We start from the raw sequence: 24,325 nt of genomic DNA on the forward strand, positions 1-24,325 counted from the left end.
GACATGTATTAAAATAAAATGTGGCCACTTGTGAGGGGTAAATTTTACATTTTTGCATTAATATGCTGGCCACAGGTCACATTGGAGGGGTGGCCTTTCTTGAGGGGTACTTCTGAACACAAACTCATCTGTACCAAGGGATTCTGGCCATAAAAAGTGGGTGGTCGCAGCTGGGTGGGGGTTATTCATGAGGGTGAACACTGTACATCACCTGATGTGAGGAGCCTGGAACCCAAATGGAAGGGAAGGACCTGCCACAACCTACTCTTGTTGGAACACATTGTAGTCCACCAGAATGGAAAGGTTATTGCAATCCTGAACCTGCTTCTGAGGTGAGACAGGCCTGTTCTGCCTCACATCCATTTCTGGAGAAGGAGACATCACATTAGTTTGACCTGTAACCATTCACTGAGGGTAATAGGACAAACTGTACTAGCCGTCCTCCTGGGCCCACCTCCCATTTGTTGGACAAGGTCAGAGGTGACTGTCTGTCCTGTCGCATCTGCCACACCTTGAAACCAGCAGATAGGGACATCTCTGATGCCATCAAGGGTGGGGGTTTAGAAGGAAAGGGGTAAGAAGACTCAATACCAAGAAAAGTGGGTCCCCAAATACAACTGGGAATAAAAGGGAACAAAAAGGTCAGTGAAGGCCAAACCGATCCCCTTCCACAGATAGGTGACCAAAATCAGACTCCCTACCCCATGATTATTCACTCAATCCCAGACCCCAGTCCAGCAATAAAATCTGACCTGCAAGCACACATCGTATTTATGAGATCGAAATTGCTGCTCTTTACTGTCGTCAGGAAGGTGCAACTTGTCTAATTTACCTGCTCCCATTGTATGGAAAGAGTGACTCACTCTCAGGTACTTTTTATCTCTTGAGAGGGGCTAAAGACCTAGCCTTCAAAAGCACTAACAGCATCAGAAAGCCATGGCCTCTCGGGGATCTCTGAACCACAGAGATTACTGTCTCATCCCCACAGGGGGAAGCACACTTCCCTAAACCAGGCAAGGATGCAGACCCCTGTCATCCCCACTGGAAGAAGCTGACTTCCCTAAACCAGGCAAGGATGCAGACCCCTCCTGGAAATGGAGGCAATCATCTTGTGGTCTTTACTCCTCCCTCTGTAGGTGTGGTAATTTTTCTGCCAAGCCCCATGTTTGATCTGTGCACAGGCCTTGATATACATCTATCTGTACATGCAAAATTAGTACATGATGGGCAGGTGGTGTGGAACCCTTTTGTGCCTGCACTTACTGGTACCTTAAAACATTTCAATCTCTGGAGAAAACAAATGAGAAAAACATGATAACCAGGAACCAAAAAGGGTCGGTAATACCAGTTACTAAGAACAGGTTAATACTGAACCAAAGAAGTGCTTACTAGGCAAGTTGCAAACATCCTTAAAAGCTTCATAAGTTTGATAATAAGTTTATGCATTTCTTATCCAGGTTTTAAGTTACAGAAATTTCAACAGAAGGTAAACTCTTTTGGTTTGTTTGTTTTCTCCAATAATATACTAAATATTGGATAACTGGTATAATAACATCCCAATTTGTTTAGGAAATGTCAAGTACTATGCATACATGGGCTAAAAATAACTAACATCCACCACCTGGAGGTACCTGCACTACTTGCACTATATATATATATATATATATATATATATATATATATATATATATATATATATCTCTGTGTGTGTGTGTGTGTGTGAAAATGTCCTGGCCATTTTACCAGCTTCAAAACTGTGAAACATTGCTGTGTCAGAAAACCAGCAAGGTTTTTATTTTTCACAGGGTATGCCAGAATTTAACCTTGAGTAGCAATGGGATATTTTAGTATGACAACTTCCTGCACTGACATCAATGAAATGTTTAAGATTTTATGGCTTTGGGTATAGGTCATTTTACATAATGACTGCCTCTTACCTAATTCTATGTGTCTTTTGCTTTGAGTCATTCAATATGTCTAGGCTGATGTAGGCAGAGCCTATTAACTTGTCTCTGTGCTTGGGTCTCTGCTCTCCCTCCTTCTGTTGACCATAGCTAACCCATATCTGAACTTCCATTCTCTCCTCACGTAGATACCTACATACACAATGTTATTACTATTATTATTACTACACAGTAACTTATGTAAAGATATTTCTCAAACATCAAATGATTTCCAGCATGCGTAGTATATTGAGCCTCGAGTCTATTTAGTATGACACACAATTTGATATGGATTAATTCTTGCCAACGGTAACCATGGAGGAATGGTGAACAATTTGTTTATGCAAATATACACAGCCTCTCCCACATCACACCCTATACCAAGAATGAGATGAGTCTATAGTGAAAAAGGTTGTAACTTTGATATAATGGATGGTCAACATGAACATCTGATGAGGACCATAATATGAAATAAGTTTTACAGCAATCCACTACAAACTACAAAAATAGATGCATTCACATATTCTGTTTTATACAGTGGGCAATAGCATACAAAAATCATGGAAGAGCATGATAATATCAATATGTGTATCTTGTGATGATGTGCCTAGTTTCACAAAGATCCAAACAAATCTGCAATTCAGCTACATTCAGAACATTGTCTCTTACGCTGCATTTTGCTGCCCAAGAAAAAGGGCAATAAGTTCAAAGAAATCTATACAGCATTGCTATGTCAACCTTCATAGGATGACCATGATATTTATATGTATACAGCATTGCTATGTCAACCTTCACAGGATGGCCATGATATTTATATGTATACAGCATTGCTATGTCAACCTTCATAGGATGACCATGATATTATATATGTATACAGCATTGCTAAGTCAACCTTCATAGGATGGCCATGATATTTACCCCCACTGCTATGTCAACCTTCATAGGACGACCATCATATTTACCCCCATTGCTATGTCAACCTTCATAGGATGACCATGATATTTACCCCCATTGCCATGTCAACCTTCATAGGATGACCATGATATTTACCCCATTGCTATGTCAACCTTCATAGGATGACCATGATATTTACCCCCACTGCTATATCAACCTTCATAGGACGACCATCATCTTTACCCCCATTGCTATGTCAACCTTCATAGGATGGCCATATTTACCCCCATTGCTATGTCAACCTTCATAGGATGGCCATGATATTTACCCCCATTACTATGTCAACCTTCATAGGATGGCCATGATATTTACCCCCATTGCTATGTCAACCTTCATAGGATGATCATATTTACCCCCATTGCTATGTCAACCTTCACAGGATGGCCATGACATTTACCACCATTGCTATGTCAACCTTCATAGGATGACCATGATATTTACCCCCACTGCAATGTCAACCTTCATAGGATGGCCATGATATTTACCCCCACTGCAATGTCAACCTTCATAGGATGACCATGATATTTACCCCCATTTCATGGTGATAATTAAAATATGTGAGACTAGTTGCATTCACACAATTTTATCAAATGCAGCGCACAGCGTCAAGTCAAAACCGACAACCCATAAAATATGCAGGGTCAAGGTGGCTAATTGATAAGCTCATCTTCAGGTGAGGACCATGACAATTACCAAGTTTCAAGGCAATCCATCAAATACTGCAAGTCTAGTTGTGCTACGGAACCATGGTGGTGCAGGTATTAACATCATCAGCATATGATCAAAAGGTTGTGGGTTTGAATCCTACCATCCAATCAGCCTGGGTCAGCTATAGTGGTGTGTCCTTGGGAAAGACACTTTACACCAAAACACAAAACTAAACCTAAGGGGGTAGGGGTGGTAGAAAAATGCAGTTAAGTATTGGTATGAAGTAAAATAAAATCTATTAAAATGTCCAGTTGTGATTGTCCCACAACAGTAAATGAGAAAACTTATCCCTTGCAATCAAACAAAGTCATAATTAAAATTAGTTTTTCCAAGTCTTATCAGCGGTCTTAATTTTGGAGGTTTTATTGTACTTTTCTTGCGCACAGCCCACTTACCACTTAAAAGGTGAACTATCTGTAACCTGTATCTGATGTTTGTGTTTGGGCTGGGCTACTATATAGCCAGCACTGTTGACTGACACAGGAACTGGTCTTGTGACTACAGCAGCTGAAAGAGAAAGACAAATTACAAATATGATGATATTAGATAAAGGTATTCAATAAATCTATAAGAAGATCATTTGCTATTTTACACTAACTGCTCAACAGATACATTTACCTTCACTTCCTAAGATGATTCAGTCTTACTGAGACCTGAAATGTGGCTTTTGATGATAATCTGTTCAGTAACAGTGATAACTTTGCCTCTTTCCACTCATTCTATCTTAGAAGAAAATGATTAACTAATGGGAGCATCTTATATGACTGTTAATAATACTGGGTCAAGTACGCAAACCAGCTTTGAGAATTCCTCAATATACACTCAATATACACTCAATTATTTACATCAACAGTAAAAACATGATCAAGCATGAGGACATAAAATAAAAAGACTTTAGCACAACTTTCAATAAAATAATAAAGATTCATGTTGAACACAGCTAAGCAGTACAATATGGTCCAGTACTACTTATGTTAGTACCCTATGATCTAGCATGATTGATGTGTATACTATTTGTACTAGTACCCTATGGTCTAGCATGATTAATGTATATACTATTTATACTAGTACCCTAAGGTCTAGCATAATCAGTGTATATACTATTTGCACTAGTACCCTATGGTCTAGCAAAATCAGTGTATAAAAAATTAAAATTAGTTTTTCCAAGTCTTATCAGCGGTCTTAATTTTGGAGGTTTTATTGTACTTTTCTTGCGCACAGCCCACTTACCACTTAAAAGGTGAACTATCTGTAACCTGTATCTGGTGTTTGTGTTTGGGCTGTATTTATACTAGTACCCTAAGGTCTAGCATAATCAGTGTATATACTATTTATACTAGTACCCTATGGTCTAGCAAAATCAGTGTATATACTATTTATACTAATACCTTATGGTCTAGCATAATCAGTGTATATACTATTTGCACTAGTACCCTATGGTCTAGCAAAATCAGTGTATATACTATTTATACTAATACCTTATGGTCTAGCGTAATCATTGTATATACTATCTGCACTAGTACCCTATGGTCTAGCATAATCAGTGTATATACTATTTATACTAGTACCCTATGGTCTAGCATAATCAATGTACATACTATTGATACTAATACCTTATCGTCTAGGAAGATCATTTTATATACTATTTATACTAGTACCCTATGGTCTAGCATGATCATTGTATATACTATTTGCACTAGTACCCTATGGTCTAGCAAAATCAGTGTATATACTATTTATACTAGTACCCTAAGGTCTAGCATAATCAGTGTATATACTATTTATACTAATACCTTATGGTCTAGCATAATCAGTGTATATACTATTTGCACTAGTACCCTATGGTCTAGCAAAATCAGTGTATATACTATTTATACTAGTACCCTAAGGTCTAGAATAATCAGTGTATATACTATTTATACTAGTACCCTATGGTCTAGCATGATCATTGTATATACTATTTGCACTAGTACCCTATGGTCTAGCAAAATCAGTGTATATACTATTTATACTAGTACCCTAAGGTCTAGAATAATCAGTGTATATACTATTTATACTAGTACCTTATGGTCTAGCATAATCAGTGTATATACTATTTGCACTAGTACCCTATGGTCTAGCATAATCAGTGTATATACTATTTATACTAATACCTTATGGTCTAGCTTAATCAGTGTATATACTATTTATACTAGTACCCTATGGTCTAGCATAATCAGTGTACATACTATTGATACTAATACCTTATGGTCTAGGCAGATCATTTTATATACTATTTATACTAGTACCCTATGGTCTAGCATGATCATTGTATATACTATTTATACTAGTACCCTCTGGTCTAACATAATGAGTGTATATACTGTTTGTACTAGTACCCTATAGTCTAGCGTAATCATTGTATATACTATCAGTACTAGTACCCTACAGTCTAGCGTAATCATTGTATATACTATTTATACTAGTTTGCTATGGTCTAGCATAATCAGTGTATATACTGTTTATACTAGTACCCTATGGTCTAGGATAAAGCTGTACCGATGTCACATTTTGCTGATTATGCCAATAGTGCGCATAGCCGATTATTAAAATGCCTATACCGATTATGAGACCGATTATTTCATTATTATTTGTTTTATAACAATGACTGATTCAGAAACATAAACATATTAGTGTAATGCAAGCAGGTATTTTGCCGTGTGAGTTATAACAAGTTTGTTTATGCAGCAAGTGAATTTGAACTTCTATTCAAAAACAAACAGAAACCAGATAAGAAGTACATTGCTATTTATAGAAAACAATGATTACACAAACATAAAACTTTGAAAAACATTAAAACTAACACTGATAAAACTTATGGTTTGCCAATTCAAGATATAAATAAATGAAAATGTATTAAGCTAGTCTTTTAACTTATGTTCAATGATGCAGGTCACCATTGCTAGATTTAAGGCTAAAGTCAGACATCACTGCATGCTGGCAGCAGCTAATACTGAAAGCCTAGTTGAGGTAGGTTGTATTTAAGCAACAGTAACATTTTTCCTTTCTCACAAAGTAACAATCCACGATGATCCGAAAAAATCTGGCCTGCACCACTAAACAGCTGCTTGCTCGGAACGCTTGATGCTGGTGCAGACAGATAGCGTCTAGCAAATTTGGCAAAGTAGGGGAACTGAAACCTGTGAGCACTCCACCAGCCGTATATGTCTTCTTGTCATAGCAACAGAGGGCTGGCCAGATACAATTCAAGCATTGCGCTAACGACGTCATCTACGTGGGTTGTTTCATTGACAGTACGGTCAGGTTCGTCACAGGCAACAGAAAACAAATCCCAGAGATGCGATGTTGATGATCAAGTGGTGTTTGTTTCAGTTTCAGTTTTTCTTTTTTTGGTCAGGGGTCCCTCATGCTTGTCAGCTGATGTAACTATGATGCACTCTGCTCTAAGCCATTCTTTGGATCTGGCCACAATTAATTCTTTGCTGAATAGGCGATGTTTGAATCATGGTTCCAAGATTGTGGCTAAGACAAGCTCTTGTTGCTGGCAACATCAGCATTGTGTGTTCAGTGATGTCAACATATCATGGCGCACTGTCTGAATACCTTGACTCGCTCTATTTGGAGCATTTTCAGCAAAGGAAGAACGATGGATACTGATGTTTGGCTATCACTTACTTCCTTGATAATGTCTGTGAATGGGCCTAACGTGTCCAAAATATTGTCAATCAAGACCCACTGTTGGGCTGTTAGGCTAGGCAGGTCATTGAGAGTAGTGTAAGCCCCCAAGACTTGTTTTTGTCCATATAACGAAACCAACATATTGTATGTAGAATTCCAGCGTGTCTGGACATCTTGGACGAGTTTCTTATAGGCAACGTAAAAATTTTCATGCTGCTCTTCGAGTTGCTGTTGTGCCAGGATGGAGTGCTGGAACTTGCTGACTATGGATAGCGAGATTGCCAAAACATCTTTGACAGCTAATTGCAACAGAATGCCATCACTAACAACGAGCTGCAGCATGTGTGCAAAACAGCTGATGCTGTCGATTTCAGCCAGACGCATTGTTTTAACCAAGTTTGCACCTCCGTCATGCAGAAGAACATGGATAATGTATTCCTCGCATAATTTGTCCAGTTTGCTCACCAGATATTCTCCTGTGTGATTCATTGTGAGGCAATGCTGCTAAAATCACCTGTTTCCATTGAAAGTCTTCCATCAGCCAGAGTGCCGTCCAGCATGGCGTCAATAGTCAGAGTATGAGGAGTTGCTGCAGCTGCTGAGGATAACTGTGCAGCATCCTTTCTTTTTTTTCTGCCAGAAACAGGCCATGTTCGACAATGTGATTGCAGCACAAGTGCTGGACAAGATTTGATACCGTATCGTTTTTAGAATCCTTTCTACCGCTGGAAATGCACGCTTTGCAAAGTGTACAATTTGCTTTGGACATGTCGACTGCATTTACTTTGAAGTAATTCCAGACTAAACATGAGTGTTTCAAGTTTGACATTATACATAGGCTTGGTAGTATATTTAATAGTGTACAATCACTAGTCAGTATTAATAATCCAATCGATTCACACTCTTAAAACAATGTTTTAAATAAATTAAGTTACTACTAAGTTGTCTACATGGCTGGCTGGATGCATGCACCACACTGCGAGTTGTGCGTTGAAGCAGCTCAGCAGCTGGGGTATCCAGGGGTAATGTCGTTGTTACTGGCATGCCAATATCAGTGCTGCATAATATTTGTATGTCAGCATTCAGCTGCTTCAGTGTGCAACTGCTATTTGTTGATAAGCAGCATTGCAGGACTGACTAAAGAACAGATTAACTATAGTGAGTCATAGTTTCGTACTAGTTGGAAATTTTGCTAGCTATCTAATCTGCCTAGCTATCTGCTAATGTGTATGCTGGAAGCTCAACAGTCACACGAGGCCTCGTTGGCTGGCTGGCTGCTGTGATTGGGATGAGTGCATGAATGGTATTGTCTTTCAATTAACCCCCAAATCAAATGTTTATTTCTTAACTTCCAGTATTTAAATCTGATTTAAAATTCAAGCCATGTCAAGATGAATGTTATTATTAAATTTATATCTTGGAAATTTGTTTACATTGGCACCGATTATATCGATTGTTCTAATAATTGGCCCAATTATGAGTATGGCTGATTAATCAGTATAGCTTTCGTCTATGATGATCATTGTATATACTATTTATACTAGTACACTATTGTCTAGCATGATCATTGCATATTTATGTTAGTACCTAATGGTCTAGCATGATCATTGCATATTTATGTTAGTACCTAATGGTCTAGCATGATCATTGCAAATTTACATTAGTACCCTATGGCCTAACATAATCATTGCATATTTATGTTAGCACCCTATGGTCTAGCATGATCATTGTATATAATATTTATGTTAGTACCCTATGGTCTAGCATGATCATTGCATATTTACATTAGTACCCTATGGCCTAACATGATCATTGCATATTTATGTTAGCACCCTATGGTCTAGCATGATCACTGTATATAATATTTATGTTAGTACCCTATGGTCTAGCACGATCATTGCATATTTACATTAGTACCCTACAGTCTAGCATGATCATTGCACATTTATGTTCGTACCCTATGGTCTAGCATGATCATTGCATATTTATGTTAATATCTATGGTCTAGCATGATCATTGTATATAATATTTATGTTAGTACCCTATGGTCTACCATGATCACTGCACATTTATGTTAGTACCCTATGGTCTAGCATGATCTTTGCATATTTATGTTAGTACCCTATGGTCTAGCACGATCATTGCATATTTACATTAGTACCTAATGGTCTAGCATGATCATTGTATATAATATTTATGTTAGTACCTAATGGTCCAGCATGATCATTGCATATTTATGTTAGTACCCTATGGTCTACTAGCATGATCATTGCATATTTATGTTTGTACCCTATGGCCTAGCATGATCATTGTATATTTATGTTAGTACCCTACGGTCTAGCATGATCATTGCATGTTTATGTTAGTACCTAATGGTCTAGCATGATCATTGCATATTTATGTTTGCACCCTATGGTCTAGCATGATCATTGCAAATTTACATTAGTACCCTATGGCCTAACATGATCATTGCATATTTATGTTAGTACCCTATGGTCTAGCATGATCACTGTATATACTATTTATGTTAGTACCCTATGGTCTAGCATGATCACTGCACATTTATGTTAGTACCCTATGGTTTAGCATGATCATTGTATATAATATTTATGTTAGTACCCTATGGTCTAACATGATCATTGCATATTTATGTTAGTACCCTATGGTCTAACATGATTCACGTATATACTACATATGCTATACTTTATTTCAAAGGTAATATAAAAAATAGTGAATGTGGAAAATTTAAACTGTGAAATGTCACCTCTATTCACTTGATTGACATGTTTGTCATATTTGATTGAAACACCTTAAGCAGTTTGAGAGTTGTGTACTGGAAACAAAAATGTTTATGAACAGACAGACAGACATGGTAATATCTATATCCCCCATTATCTTTATCCATTGTATTGCCTGCCACAGACATAATAAATACAAGCATGTGTGGGTGTTTGCCTGCCACAGACATAATAAATACAAGCATGTGTTGGTGTTTGCCTGCCACAGACATAATAAATACAAGCATGTGTGGGTGTTTGCCTGCCACAGGCATAATAAATACAAGCATGTGTGGGTGTTTGCCTGCCACAGACATAATAAATACAAGCATGTGTGGGTGTTTGCCTGCCATAGACATAATAAATACAAACATGTGTGGGTGTTTGCCTGCCAAGACATAATAAATACAAGCATGTGTTGGTGTTTGCCTGCCATAGACATAATAAATACAAGCATGTGTGGGTGTTTGCCTGCCAAGACATAATAAATACAAGCATGTGTGGGTGTTTGCCTGCCACAGACATAATAAATACAAGCATGTGTGGGTGTTTGCCTGCCATAGACATAATAAATACAAGCATGTGTGGGTGTTTGCTTGCCATAGACATAATAAATACAAGCATGACAGCTTAATCCTATACTAGATTTAATTACAGATGAGATCAGTTTCATATTCTGTTATCAAATTCCAATCCACAGTCAAATAAACTTACCTTTGTCATAGAATTTGTATCTGAGATAGCACTGTGTGGTTTTATCCAGTGTGTTGTGTCCAGCAATTAGAGCATTCTGTAGAGGGAAGGTTAAATGGTCCATACTTAGAGACACCTGATAAAACTTCCCTGAACTCTCATCTGAAAATTTATTGTATGATTAACTGTTTCATTTTAACATGGGTGCATGTATTAAATATGTAAAGGATAAATCTGGTGATAAACTATATACTTGTGTAACTATTCAGATTTGTGTATGCATACTTTCCATCCATTACAACTGCAAACAGAATATGCATGTGTAAATAAATAACTAATAATGAATATACTAAAATACTTTATTACCCCCGATAAAAATAAAAGCATTATATACTAATATCTCTGGGAACATCTGATGTGGAAAAATTTATAACAATTAAAAATTTGTGGGAAGCTAGGCAAAAAGGCATAAATATGTTCAGATGTGATCATAGCATACCTAACATGCAGTCCATTCACAAGAATTATTTGACAAAATATTTCACATGGTAAAATATCTGAAGACTCTAGCATAATGTTCATATTTGGACATTTCAAATACAGAATGAATATTTCATCATCATCTACCAAGTCTAATATAAGTTTCCATTACCTTCACTCTGCCAAACTTCTTCCTCTACATCAAGATCTACAGGAGACCAACCAACACCCCGTGCTGCATGAATCACTCGTTCATGGTCATCATAGTGTGCAAACTTAATTGATAACTCCAAACCACCTCCTACTCTCTCCAGTCCCCTATGTCCACTAGCTGGTGCTGCAATGTCCTCTTCAGACTGGTCCCTGTTCCATCCATGTACAGGCAAATTGACTGAGAACCATCCAGTCATTCCTAAAACAAGAAATGGGTAGAAATATCAACAGACATCTACATATGCATTCTATCAAGAGTTTTAGGAACTAAGTCTTTAAAATACATAAATTTAAATTATTTGGTGATATATGCAGACTTTTCAACCTCAACCAAGAAATCCCTAGCCATTCTTTAAGGAAATATCCTGATAATAGCCTATAAAACCCATTTCCAATGTACTTTAGTTCCAATGTCACATATATTTTCGACTGTATTATTAAATACAGCTTCTTTATACACATGAAATTAATGAATCAATCAATAAATATTTATTCACATCACACTTGCTAAGAAGATGCCTCTAATATCCAATATATTTACATTCTGTAGTATCTATCTGTAATATTCTTGTACCAGATTAGTGTCTGAGATTTCTGTTTATAACTGCCCAAAAGTGGTTTAAGCTCTGAATTTAAAAAAAAAAAATTTAAGAAGTGACGTAACTGTGGGCTTCACCCTATATCCACATTAGAGAGTCAAACTGGTTCAATGGTTAGCATGTTCGACTCAAGACCTAAGGATACAAGTTTAAATCCAATCAGCTGGGAATAGCTGCCCTGGGACTTTACTTGTCTCATCTGAATATAGCTTTCAGGTGCTGATGTGTCACACCAACAGCCAGCAAATTACCAATACGCCCCCTACCCACCCAAGCCTAATTAAGGATTAGTTTGGCTCAATGTACTGCAATTTTGTCTAAACTCACCTGTCCTCTTTATTAGAAGGGCTCTGAGGGATAGAGTGCACGTCCCCAACAGAACATCTCCAGTTTTGCCTAAAGTTTTCCTCCCTGACACCTCACCTCCATCTCCCACAGTTAACTGTCGATCCAGGTCTGAAATAAGAATACTTGTATGAAAAGTCGAAGCCTAAACATGTTCCATATTAAAAAGAAAACTTTTGCAGGAATGTCAGCTGTGAGCTGCAAGGATAAGAAATTCAAAAAGATTGTCATGGATAATCTCTCTTTCATCAAAATATGTTACATAAACACGTGAATGATTTATCTAGCAAATCAGCAAGTAATGTTTATCACATATTTTCTTTTATGATATACTATAGTGGTGTCTGTATTGATGTAGGAATAAGTGTGAATATTCCAATGCATAATGCATCTTAAGTGTGAATATTCCAATGCTTACTGTATTATACTCAACTGCAAGAACAAACTTAAAGACCTAATAATATTCCCTACCTTAAATATTTTCAGCATGTCTTTTTTTTTTTTTTTTAAATTTCATGGTGTTTGTTTTTTTGTAATAATATCATTATATATGTTTTTTTATGTAATAGGTCTTGTCTAATGTTGCAAAGCGCTTAGAGCTTCTAAAGATTAGGCACTATACAAAGTCCTCATTGTCATTATTATTATTAAATGTGAATATTCCAATGCATACTGTAGTAAATGTGAATATTCCAATGCATACTATATCTGAAGTGTGAATATTCCAATGCATACTGTATTAAATGTGAATATTCCAATGCACACTGTATTAAGTGTGAATATTCCAATGCATACTGTATTAAGTGTGAATATTCCAATGCATACTGTAATAAATGTGAATATTCCAATGCATACTGTATTAAGTGTGAATATTCCAATGCATACTGTATTAAGTGTGAATATTCCAATGAATACCTCATCTTAAGTGTGAATATTCCAATGCATACTGTATTAAATGTGAATATTCCAATGCATACTGTATCAAGTGTGAATATTCCAATGAATACCTCATCTTAAGTGTGAATATTCCAATGCATACTGTATTAAATGTGAATATTCCAATGCATACTGTATTAAGTGTGAATATTCCAATGCAAACTGTATTAAGTGTGAATATTCCAATGCATACTGTATTAAGTGTGAATATTCTATTGCATACTGTATTAAATGTGAATATTCCAATGCATACTGTATTAAATGTGAATATTCCAATGCACACCTCATTTTAAGTGTGAATATTCCAATGCATACTGTATTAAATGTGAATATTCCAATGCACACTGTATTAAATGTGAATATTCCAATGCATACTGCATCTTAAGTGTGAATATTCCAATGAATACCTCATTTTAAGTGTGAATATTCCAATGCATACTGCATCTTAAGTGTGAATATTATAATGCATACCTCATCTTAAGTGTGAATATTCCAATGCATACTGCATCGTAAGTGTGAATATTCCAATGCATACTGTATTAAATGTGAATATCCCAATGCATACTGTATTAAATGTGAATATTCCAATACATACTGTATTAAGTGTGAATATTCCAATGCATACTGTATTAAGTGTGAATATTCAAATGCATACTGCATTAAGTGTGAATATTCCAATGCATACTGTATTAAGTGTAAATATTCCAATGCATACTGCATTAACGCTGTAAGGTAAGGATACTGCTTTAATAACTTGGATAAATAAAAATGGAAAGTTTTGTAGTTGTTGTTGTTGTGGGGTTTAACGTCATTTTTCAGCACACAATACAATAGGCTATGCATGGCAGCCAGTATTAATGGTGGAGGAAGAACCCCGGAAAACCCGAGGTAGAACCACCAACCCACGAGAAGCTGCTGGCCAGCTTTCTCACATACCCACATTGGCTGAATCCTAGACTCAAACCAACATAGAGGTGAGATGGCAGTGATCCGTAATAGAGAGCGCTTTAGACCACTTGGCCACTTGGGGCACCTGGAAAGTTTTGTAATGAGTATCCAGACTGTAAACTTCATAAATGTACAGGTACAAAAAAAATCATCCCAGACTCTGAGAAAGTTTAAGCATCCGTAGAGAAGATCGTCATGGAGAGAGAGAGAGAGAGAGACAGAGAGAGAGATCTGCAGCACTAATGCTTAAGATTTCTTACCTGAGGAGAGACCTGGAACTTGGTGCCATACTTCAAACGTTGCCTCTGCTGTTTCCAAAAGCTCTGCAAAACTGATGATGTCAGAATCTGCCTCAGTCCACAGGAGTGGGCAAGGAAAATCCATATGATGTGAAAATTCGGGAGAAAAACTTCTGGCTATTGTCCTTGTAACTCGTTCTTCCTGCCGAGATTATAATACAAAATCTTAGATTTGGTGATATAATCAATCAGATATTTCATCACTTGTAAGCTTGTGAAATGCAAAGACCTAATGAGAGTTGACATCTTTGAAGAAATAGTATCATAGTCTTTTTTTCATTAAATTACTCCACTGACAAAAATCTACACAAACTATCTCTTTCATTTTCTTTTACATTGGCCCCCTCTTATAAAGCCATCCATTCTGCAGCAGGAAAGTGGTCTTATAAAAGAGGTGGCCTTTCTAGAGAGGGATCACACAGATGTGAGTAATAACCAAATATAAAGTATGAAAGACATAACTAATTTTTAAATGTTTAAATGTTTCAATAAAAAACCACAGGAATGTTATCAGGTTATGTACTTAATGTAATAAACCTACAATGAATGTTCTTTGTAAAAACTTATAAACAATCATCAAATGAGCTTTTCAGTAAAACTTGGGCACAAACATATGACTGTAAGTATCCCTCTAGAGTCTGGCTTACACCTATTATAAATCACAGCCCAACTCACATCTTTGAGAGTATTTACCTGCCACAGTTAGTCTAACTGACGATTATTTAATCCCTTCAAGCCTTACAAATTTTGAACCAAATTTTGTTCTGTCTTCACCAACTTCTTAAAAAAAGTTGTTTACAGTGAATGCAATGTGAAAGGAATGTCAGTGTAAGTTGAGCAGGCTAATATACATTGTAAGGTGTTTACAGTGAGTGCAATGTGAAAGGAATGTCAGTGTAAGTTGAGCAGCCTAATATACATTGTAAGGTGTTTACAGTGAGTGCAATGTGAAAGGAATGTCAGTAAAGTTGAGCAGGCTAATATACATTGTAAGGTGTTTACACTGAGTGCAATGTGAAAGGAATGTCAGTGTAAGTTGAGCAGCCTAATATACATTGTAAGGTGTTTACAGTGAGTGCAATGTGAAAGGAATGTCAGTAAAGTTGAGCAGGCTAATATACATTGTAAGGTGTTTACACTGAGTGCAATGTGAAAGGAATGTCAGTAAAGTTGAGCAGGCTAATATACATTGTAAGGTGTTTACACTGAGTGCAATGTGAAAGGAATGTCAGTGTAAGTTGAGCAGGCTAATATACATTGTAAGTTGTTAACAGTGAGTGCAATGTGAAAGGAATGTCAGTAAAGTTGAGCAGGCTAATATACATTGTAAGGTGTTTACACTGAGTGCAATGTGAAAGGAATGTCAGTAAAGTTGAGCAGCCTAATATACATTGTAAGTTGTTAACAGTGAGTGCAATGTGAAAGGAATGTCAGTAAAGTTGAGCAGGCTAATATACATTGTAAGGTGTTTACACTGAGTGCAATGTGAAAGGAATGTCAGTGTAAGTTGAGCAGCCTAATATACATTGTAAGGTGTTTACAGTGAGTGCAATGTGAAAGGAATGTCAGTGTAAGTTGAGCAGGCTAATATACATTGTAAGGTGTTTACAGTGAGTGCAATGTGAAAGGAATGTCAGTGTAAGTTGAGCAGGCTAATATACATTGTAAGGTGTTTACAGTGAGTGCAATGTGAAAGGAATGTCAGTGTAAGTTGAGCAGGCTAATATACATTGTAAGGTGTTTACAGTGAGTGCAATGTGAAAGGAATGTCAGTGTAAGTTGAGCAGGCTAATACACATTGTAAGGTGTTTACAGTGAGTGCAATGTGAAAGGAATGTCAGTGTAAGTTTAGCAGCCTAATATACATTGTAAGGTGTTTACAGTGAGTGCAATGTGAAAGGAATGTCAGTGTAAGTTGAGCAGGCTAATACACATTGTAAGGTGTTTACAGTGAATGCAATGTGAAAGGAATGTCAGTGTAAGTTGAGCAGCCTAATATACATTGTAAGGTGTTTACAGTGAGTGCAATGTGAAAGGAATGTCAGTGTAAGTTGAGCAGGCTAATACACATTGTAAGGTGTTTACAGTGAATGCAATGTGAAAGGAATGTCAGTGTAAGTTGAGCAGCCTAATATACATTGTAAGGTGTTTACAGTGAATGCAATGTGAAAGGAATGTCAGTGTAAGTTGAGCAGCCTAATACACATTGTAAGGTTTTACAGTGAATGCAATGTGAAAGGAATGTCAGTGTAAGTTGTGCAGCCTAATATACATTGTAAGGTGTTTACAGTGAGTGCAATGTGAAAGGAATGTCAGTGTAAGTTTAGCAGCCTAATATACATTGTAAGGTGTTTACAGTGAGTGCAATGTGAAAGGAATGTCAGTGTAAGTTGAGCAGGCTAATACACATTGTAAGGTGTTTACAGTGAATGCAATGTGAAAGGAATGTCAGTGTAAGTTGAGCAGCCTAATATACATTGTAAGGTGTTTACAGTGAATGCAATGTGAAAGGAATGTCAGTGTAAGTTGAGCAGCCTAATGCACATTGTAAGGTGTTTACAGTGAATGCAATGTGAAAGGAATGTCAGTGTAAGTTGTGCAGCCTAATACATATTGTAAGGTGTTTACAGTGAGTGCAATGTGAAAGGAATGTCAGTGTAAGTTTAGCAGCCTAATATACATTGTAAGGTGTTTACAGTGAGTGCAATGTGAAAGGAATGTCAGTGTAAGTTGAGCAGGCTAATACACATTGTAAGGTGTTTACAGTGAATGCAATGTGAAAGGAATGTCAGTGTAAGTTAAGCAGCCTAATATACATTGTAAGGTGTTTACAGTGAATGCAATGTGAAAGGAATGTCAGTGTAAGTTGTGCAGCCTAATATACACTGTAAGGTGTTTACAGTGAGTGCAATGTGAAAGGAATTTCAGTGTAAGTTTAGCAGCCTAATATACATTGTAATATGCATGGCTGCAACACAGATGCTCGACATGCTAGTAAAAAATAAAAGTTGGTATAGCTATACTGCATACAATACGCAAGAAACCCACTGCTACAAACAATAATATTAAAACAAAGATGAAACAACAGTGATAAAATTCTTGTATTCATAAAAATTTCTTATAAATAAAATATATTTTATCTTTTTTATATTCATTGTTTGTATTACATGCCACACATTGTAAAATAATGCAGTCTCAATAGACTTCTTTAAAAATATCTTTATAAAATCTATAATTAAGTAGCAATTAAAATGTCTGCTTATTTAAGGGCTATTCCATTTAAACATACCCGGGGGGTGGGGGGGGGAGGGAGGCACATTCAAAAATGGGTGACCACCCATAGAAGTGATTTTTTTCTACCACCACCAGTCATAGCAGTGAATTTTGGACACCCATGCCCATGCATCTTTTGATATGACATGGCACAGAAGTGATTATTGTTTACTGATGACCATGCATGGAAGGTTTTTTATTTTGCCGTCTGTGGGGTAGTGGTATGTTTAAATGGAATAGCCCTAAGTAAATTTTACAATCTACAAGATGCAAGCCACAAAAAACTGACATAGCATTTTACTACCTGGAAACTAGAATTCATACTGACTTGATCTGAACAATAATGTATTTCTAAGTGGTTAGCTTGTGTCATATTGGTAATTATTAGTGGTAATAATAGCCTGCAGTTATCAAAGTGACAAAACCTAACAATGTAAGTAACACTAATTGGATTACCCTAACAATGTAAGTAACACTAACTGGATAACCCTAACAATGTAAGTAATGCTAATTGGATTACCCTAACAATGTAAGTAACGCTAATTGGATTACCCTAAAATTGTTGTTGTTGTTGTTGTTGTTGTGGGGTTTAATGCCATTTTTCAGCACACGATAGGCTATATATGGCGGCCAGTATTAATGGTGGAGGAAGAACATGGGAAAACCCCAGAAAGAACCACCGACCCACGAGAAGCTACTGGCATGCTTTCTCACATACCTAAATTGGCTGAATCTGAGACTCGAACCGGCGCAGACAGAGGTGAGATGGCAGTGATCCGTAACGGAGAACGCTTTAGACCACTCGGCCACTCGGGCCCCCCCCAAAAAATTGTTAAGTAAAGCTAACTGGATTACCCTAACAATGTCAGTAACGCTAATTGGATTACCCTAACAATGTAAGTAATGCTAATTGGATTACCCATACAATGTAAGTAACGCTAATTGGATTACCCTAACAATGTAAGTAACACTAATTGGATTACTCACCTCTTTCTATTGGTTCAAGTTACTTTATCAGTATGTTTGAACAAATGTAAATGTGCTCTCAGTTGAGAAACCAACACATATGAGTGACATTTCTAACTGTAAACAACCATAATTGCTTGCAAAGGGTAAAGTTTTTGCAATAATATGCCAGCACTGGCCATATTAGAGGTGGCCATCCTTAAGGAGTACTTCTGACCACAAACTTGTTGGTGACATGGGATTCCAACCGTTTAAAGTGGGTGGCCTATGGTTGGGGGGATAAACGTTCAAGATGGGAACCACTTTACCCTAAAGAATCATTTAATGGACAACAAAGTTTTGTACATAGCACATGACAATTCAATTTGAAACAAAGCAATAAGAAAACAGTTTCTGTGATCATAAAAAAACTCCATCAACTTTACAGTTGAAACATGAAAGATCTGTAGAAGAACAGCTGTGTATCCCATGCAAACAATGACATGACAAATCTTGCATGACTATTAAATTCACTTTAAAAATTCACAACTTTTCACAGAGTACCAATTTTTTTATGATTTTGTGACTGTTACAAACCAGGAATTTAAATACCCAATCAATAATTATATCTCAGAGGAAATGATAGGACCCAGAGCAACAAATCTGTAAAATACTGAAAAAATACTTTAATGGCTTGAATATTGAAACAAGACATCTAATTATAACTGATGAAGTGCACACAAATTTATGGTTCAAATTTTATCAATGTTTTCACTACTGCGCTAATAAGGATTCAGAATGGATGGTGAAAACTTCAGACAGTGAGCAGCAAAACAATATGTACCTTTCTGATGATGCAGTAGGAGGCATAATCAGTGCATGGTTAAAGTTATATCCATTTCTGTAAATGAAGTGGGGCATTTAACAAATACACCATCAAAGTTGTAATTGCTCTTAACATTAATGCAGTTGGAGGCATAACAAATACATGTTTAAAGTTATAATGACCATCAAATGCAACATTGTACTGTTCTTTTCCACTCACCTTCTGACCAAGGAAAGACAACTTGATTTTCACATAAGCATTGACACCAACTTCTGCTGGATACTGCATTCCCGAGTCCAGCTGTGCTGCTGCTTCTGCTGAGGCCTGAATACAAAACAAAATAGTAGACAGCCACAAAAATCAGCATCATTTGTATAAAATATAAAGCCTTTTATGTGAGAATGATTTGTACCAAGGTTGGTCAAATTATTTCTGCTGAGTGTTTTCTGAGAATAAGTCAGGTCAAGAATTTTCTATTTTTAGTATTGGCAACAATATTTGCAGACTAATTAGCATCATTTGTATAAATCTAGCACTCCCAGAATGCTTCCTATAAAACTGGGTCAAATTCTGCTGAGCAATTTCTAAGAAAAGTCTGTTTAGCATGTTTTCTTCTACTTTTAGCAGAAGCAACAGCAGTTAAGAATTATTTGCACAAATTTCAAAGAACTTTATCTCTCAATGCTTCTGACAAATTTGGTAAATTTCTGAAAATATTTTACATGACATTGTTTTTTAATGATTTTCAAGTTTTTGTTATTAAGGCCACAGTTGATGGCATAAATTTGCAAAATTTGAAATCTCACCAATGATCCCCAAGATGCTTCCTGTCATGAGAGGTCAAATTCATTTCAGTGGGTTTCTTTAAGAAGCTGTTGTTTAAAGTCTTATCTATATTTATTAACAATGGACATATTTGAAGGTTGGATTGGCATCACTTGTATGAACATGAAAGCCCTTCGCGGCTGGATATTTTATGACAAATTTGGTTTCAGATGTCTTAAACATTTTTCAGTTTTAGCAATGGCAGCCATATAATTGGCATGGTGAATTGTTATGGTGAATTGGAAAGAAGAATTGGCATGGTGAATTGGCATTGGCATGGTGAATTGGCAAGATGAATTGGCATTGGCATGGTGAACTGGCATGGTGAATTGGCATGATGAATTGGCATGGTGAATAGCCATGATTTGTAAAGATTTTAAAGCTCTTCATGCCAAGATCCTTTCTTCAACATTCCATTGAAATTTGTCCAGTTGTTTTTAAAAATCTGATAATAGCAACTGTTAATGCATTCAGAAAAGATGATAGATACAGGGTTATACTGTAAGCCCACTTGATTTTACAGGCAGGTGAGCTAAAAAAAGGCCACACCAGTCAATACATCTTTCAATTTTATCCAATTTTAAGATTCAGTGAATTTGTAAAATTACATAATTATCTAAAGTTCCTGAGTTGTATTGTGCATACTGTGATACAGGGGTGATGATATGACATGTTATATTGTGCATACTGTGATACAGGGGTGATAATATGACATGTTATATTGTGTATACTGTATACAGGGGTAATGATATGACATGTTATATTGTGCATACTGTATACAGGGGTAATGATATGACATGTTATACTGTGCATCTTGTGATACAGGGGTGATGATATGACATGTTATATTGTGCATACTGTGATACAGGGGTGATAATATGACGTTATATTGTGCATATTGTGATATGGGGTGATGATGTAATAATGCAGAATGGTATATAAAGCAATACAGCCCTGCCAATACTGACTAGTGGGTGGTACTCACTTTCAGACCACAATAAAATTCTTTGTTATGTGATGACTAGTGGGTGGTACTCACTTTCAGACAAATAAATTCCTTGTCATTTGACTAGTGGGTGGTACTCACTTTCAGACCACAATAAAATTCTTTGTTATGTGACTAGTGAGTGGTACTCACTTTCAGACCACAATAAAATTCCAAGTCATTTGACTAGTGGGTGGTATTCACTTTCATACCACAATAAAATTCTTTTTTATTTGACTAGTGGGTGGTACTCACTATACGACCATGATAAAATTCCTTGTTATTTGACTATTGGGTGGTACACACTTTCAGACCACAATTAAAAAAATTGATATTTGACTAGGGGCTTGTACTCACTTTCAGACTACAATAAAATGTTTTGTTATTTGACTAGTGGATGGTACTCACTTTCAGACCACACTAGAATTCCTTGTCATTTGACTAGTTGATGGTACTCACTTTCAAACCACACTAAAATTCTTTGTCATTTGACTAGTGGGTGGTACTTACTTTCAAACCACACTAAAATTCTTGGTTATTTGACTAGTGGATGGTACTCACTTTCAAACCACATGCTCTGATGACACCAACAGATATACAGACTTGGGATCCCTTCAGATTCTTGTTAGCTGCTGTCACACTCTCATTCTGAATTATACAGATGTTGGAATATATAATTTTAGTGCCTTTTATGATGCGAATATAAGTACCAGGCTCCTTAACTTCCATATACTTCAAATTTGGTACATGCTCTGTGAAGATGTGACACATGACACAAAATATGAGCACATATTTAATAAATGAATGCTCTCTTTCAGTGACAGACTATACAAACAGTTAAGTTAAAACATTAAACTTTACCAATTCTGTTAAAAAAATTCATGTAACCATTTTGAGGGTAAGGCTAGCAAAAAGCAGATGGAAAGAAAAGTAAGTAGTTATTTAAATGCATTAAGTCATGATATGAGGAAATAATTTACATTTTTAGTGTCTAATACAAAAAACAAAACAACGTGTATGTCACTCAATGACAGACATAAAATATATTTACATATAAGTATTTTGTTATAAATTCTGGCAACTCACCTGGATCAACTGGGATTTGTAATGGATTGTTAGGTCTACTAATCCTGATTCCATGGACTGAAAAAAAGCAAGAACTATGTTTTAAGAATGACAAATTATGCCCAAGACCAACTATTAATATACGACAAGGCCTAACCCAACAACCCTTTGGCTCCAACCAGGGACTTGATCTATGGACAGTAGTGTTACAAAAAGTAAGGGAAGCATATTGGATAATTGTATTTATTAAAACCTAAGAGATGTAATCAAAACTTGCTGACTGCATGGCTGTAATCATTGACAGAATCCAGGGGCAGAAGTGAATTTGGTAAAGGAATAATGGAATTATGTGAGGAAAGAAGCTTTATCCAAAATCCATTTTTATGTGTCCCTGTTATAATTCTTGACCCCATGGCCCAGCCTAGTGGAAACAGTACAAAGAAATGGGGAGGATATTACATGCCAAATATAAAGTGAACTGATCAAAGGATAACTAAGCCACAAGTGCTGGAATAAACTGTTGCCAAAATGTGTAGCTATGATAATTTTTGCCCACATTTATTCTGTGGAATGTCAATGTGTACATGTTTGTATGAATTGTGTGTGTGTGTGTTATGTGTACTTGTGTATGCTACCTTTGCCCTGGCCTCTGGATCTTGAGACTCTCCCTCAGCAGGCACTTGGGTCAGAGGTAGTGTGAAGGTCTGTACGGCAGGCTCCCCACTCTTCTGCATGGTTATCATGGCACACAACTTGGCCAAGGGGAGACTAGTCTTGGCCACACATTGGTCCCGCACATTTGGGTAGTAGAATCTGCACCATACCTCCAATGGCATTCCCCCTCCACCTCTCCCAGCACTAGCACAGGCTGACATATATCAGAAAAGTAGATAATAATATTATGTACTCTATCAGCATTAAAAGCTAACTATCATTATTGGCAGCAAGAACTATTTAAGTTCTGAGGCACATTTACCATGTTATGAATATATAAAATTTTTGTAACTCTTGGTACATTATGTATCTATATTATGTGCAAGTTTTGTTCATGGCTGTAAATTGTAGTAATTATCTATGAAGAACATATTACATAGATAATTTTACAATTGGGTATAGATTCTTTATTTCATACTACATAATCCATATATCTAAATTAAAATATAGATATAAAGTAAAAACATTTTAAACATAAAAACTCATTTATATCTTATGTACATGTATATAGACAGATTCACAACAATGGAATATGCCCTGTATTGTTAAGAATGAAATTAAGTTGCAGATTTAAAAGAGTAATTTGTTCCATCTACTAATAATTCGAGAATTTAGATGAATGTCATAGTTCCAAAGAGTTTTCAATATACAGTTCTTACTATTAGATATTCTTGTCACCACTGAGAATACACACTTTCTCATTCCTTCATCAAAACTGAATACATTATAATTTACATGTTGGAGGCATTGTTCCATCTTGGAAGGCCTATTAGAAAACGAAGACTATTATTATAACCAATAACTAGTTTTCTTTTCATACATTCACTAATGTTTGTCCACAGAGGAGCACTATACATTGTGCAGAAATAAGATTTGAATAATCTGATTTTGAAATTTAATGAACAGTTCTTAAATTTAAATATAAGCATGTTTGTTAGATTGCACAAAAACCTGTAATGTCTCATCATATCTTCATTATCTGACCGATTGGAATTTAAAATATGACCCAAATACATATAATTGTTGACATAAGTAAGAGCATGTAAGATGAACAGGGGGAGGAGATGGTAATTTGAAATAAATTGAATGAAAGACCATGCATACTGATTTTTTGTGATT

At 36.2% G+C, this 24,325-nt stretch overlaps 1 protein-coding gene across 1 annotated transcript in view; it reads right to left on the reverse strand.

The window, feature by feature from the left end:
- The window catches only part of LOC149800411 (C2 domain-containing protein 3-like), a 132,578-nt gene that overhangs the window by 30,549 nt on the left and 77,704 nt on the right, over positions 1-24,325 (reverse strand). Inside the window, exons 26-35 of the mRNA XM_089960050.1 lie at positions 23,128-23,360; positions 22,514-22,570; positions 21,989-22,075; positions 19,837-19,941; positions 14,535-14,715; positions 12,373-12,501; positions 11,406-11,645; positions 10,775-10,915; positions 4,001-4,112; positions 1,938-2,096 (exon numbers count right to left, since the gene is read on the reverse strand). Coding sequence (XP_089816176.1) covers positions 1,938-2,096; positions 4,001-4,112; positions 10,775-10,915; positions 11,406-11,645; positions 12,373-12,501; positions 14,535-14,715; positions 19,837-19,941; positions 21,989-22,075; positions 22,514-22,570; positions 23,128-23,360 — 1,444 coding nt within the window. The remainder of the gene's footprint in view (positions 1-1,937; positions 2,097-4,000; positions 4,113-10,774; positions 10,916-11,405; positions 11,646-12,372; positions 12,502-14,534; positions 14,716-19,836; positions 19,942-21,988; positions 22,076-22,513; positions 22,571-23,127; positions 23,361-24,325) is intronic.

Source organism: Sinohyriopsis cumingii, chromosome 5 (genome assembly GCF_028554795.1).
Source record: "Sinohyriopsis cumingii isolate HCF-2022 chromosome 5, ASM2855479v2, whole genome shotgun sequence".
Classification (NCBI taxonomy): domain Eukaryota; kingdom Metazoa; phylum Mollusca; class Bivalvia; order Unionida; family Unionidae; genus Sinohyriopsis; species Sinohyriopsis cumingii.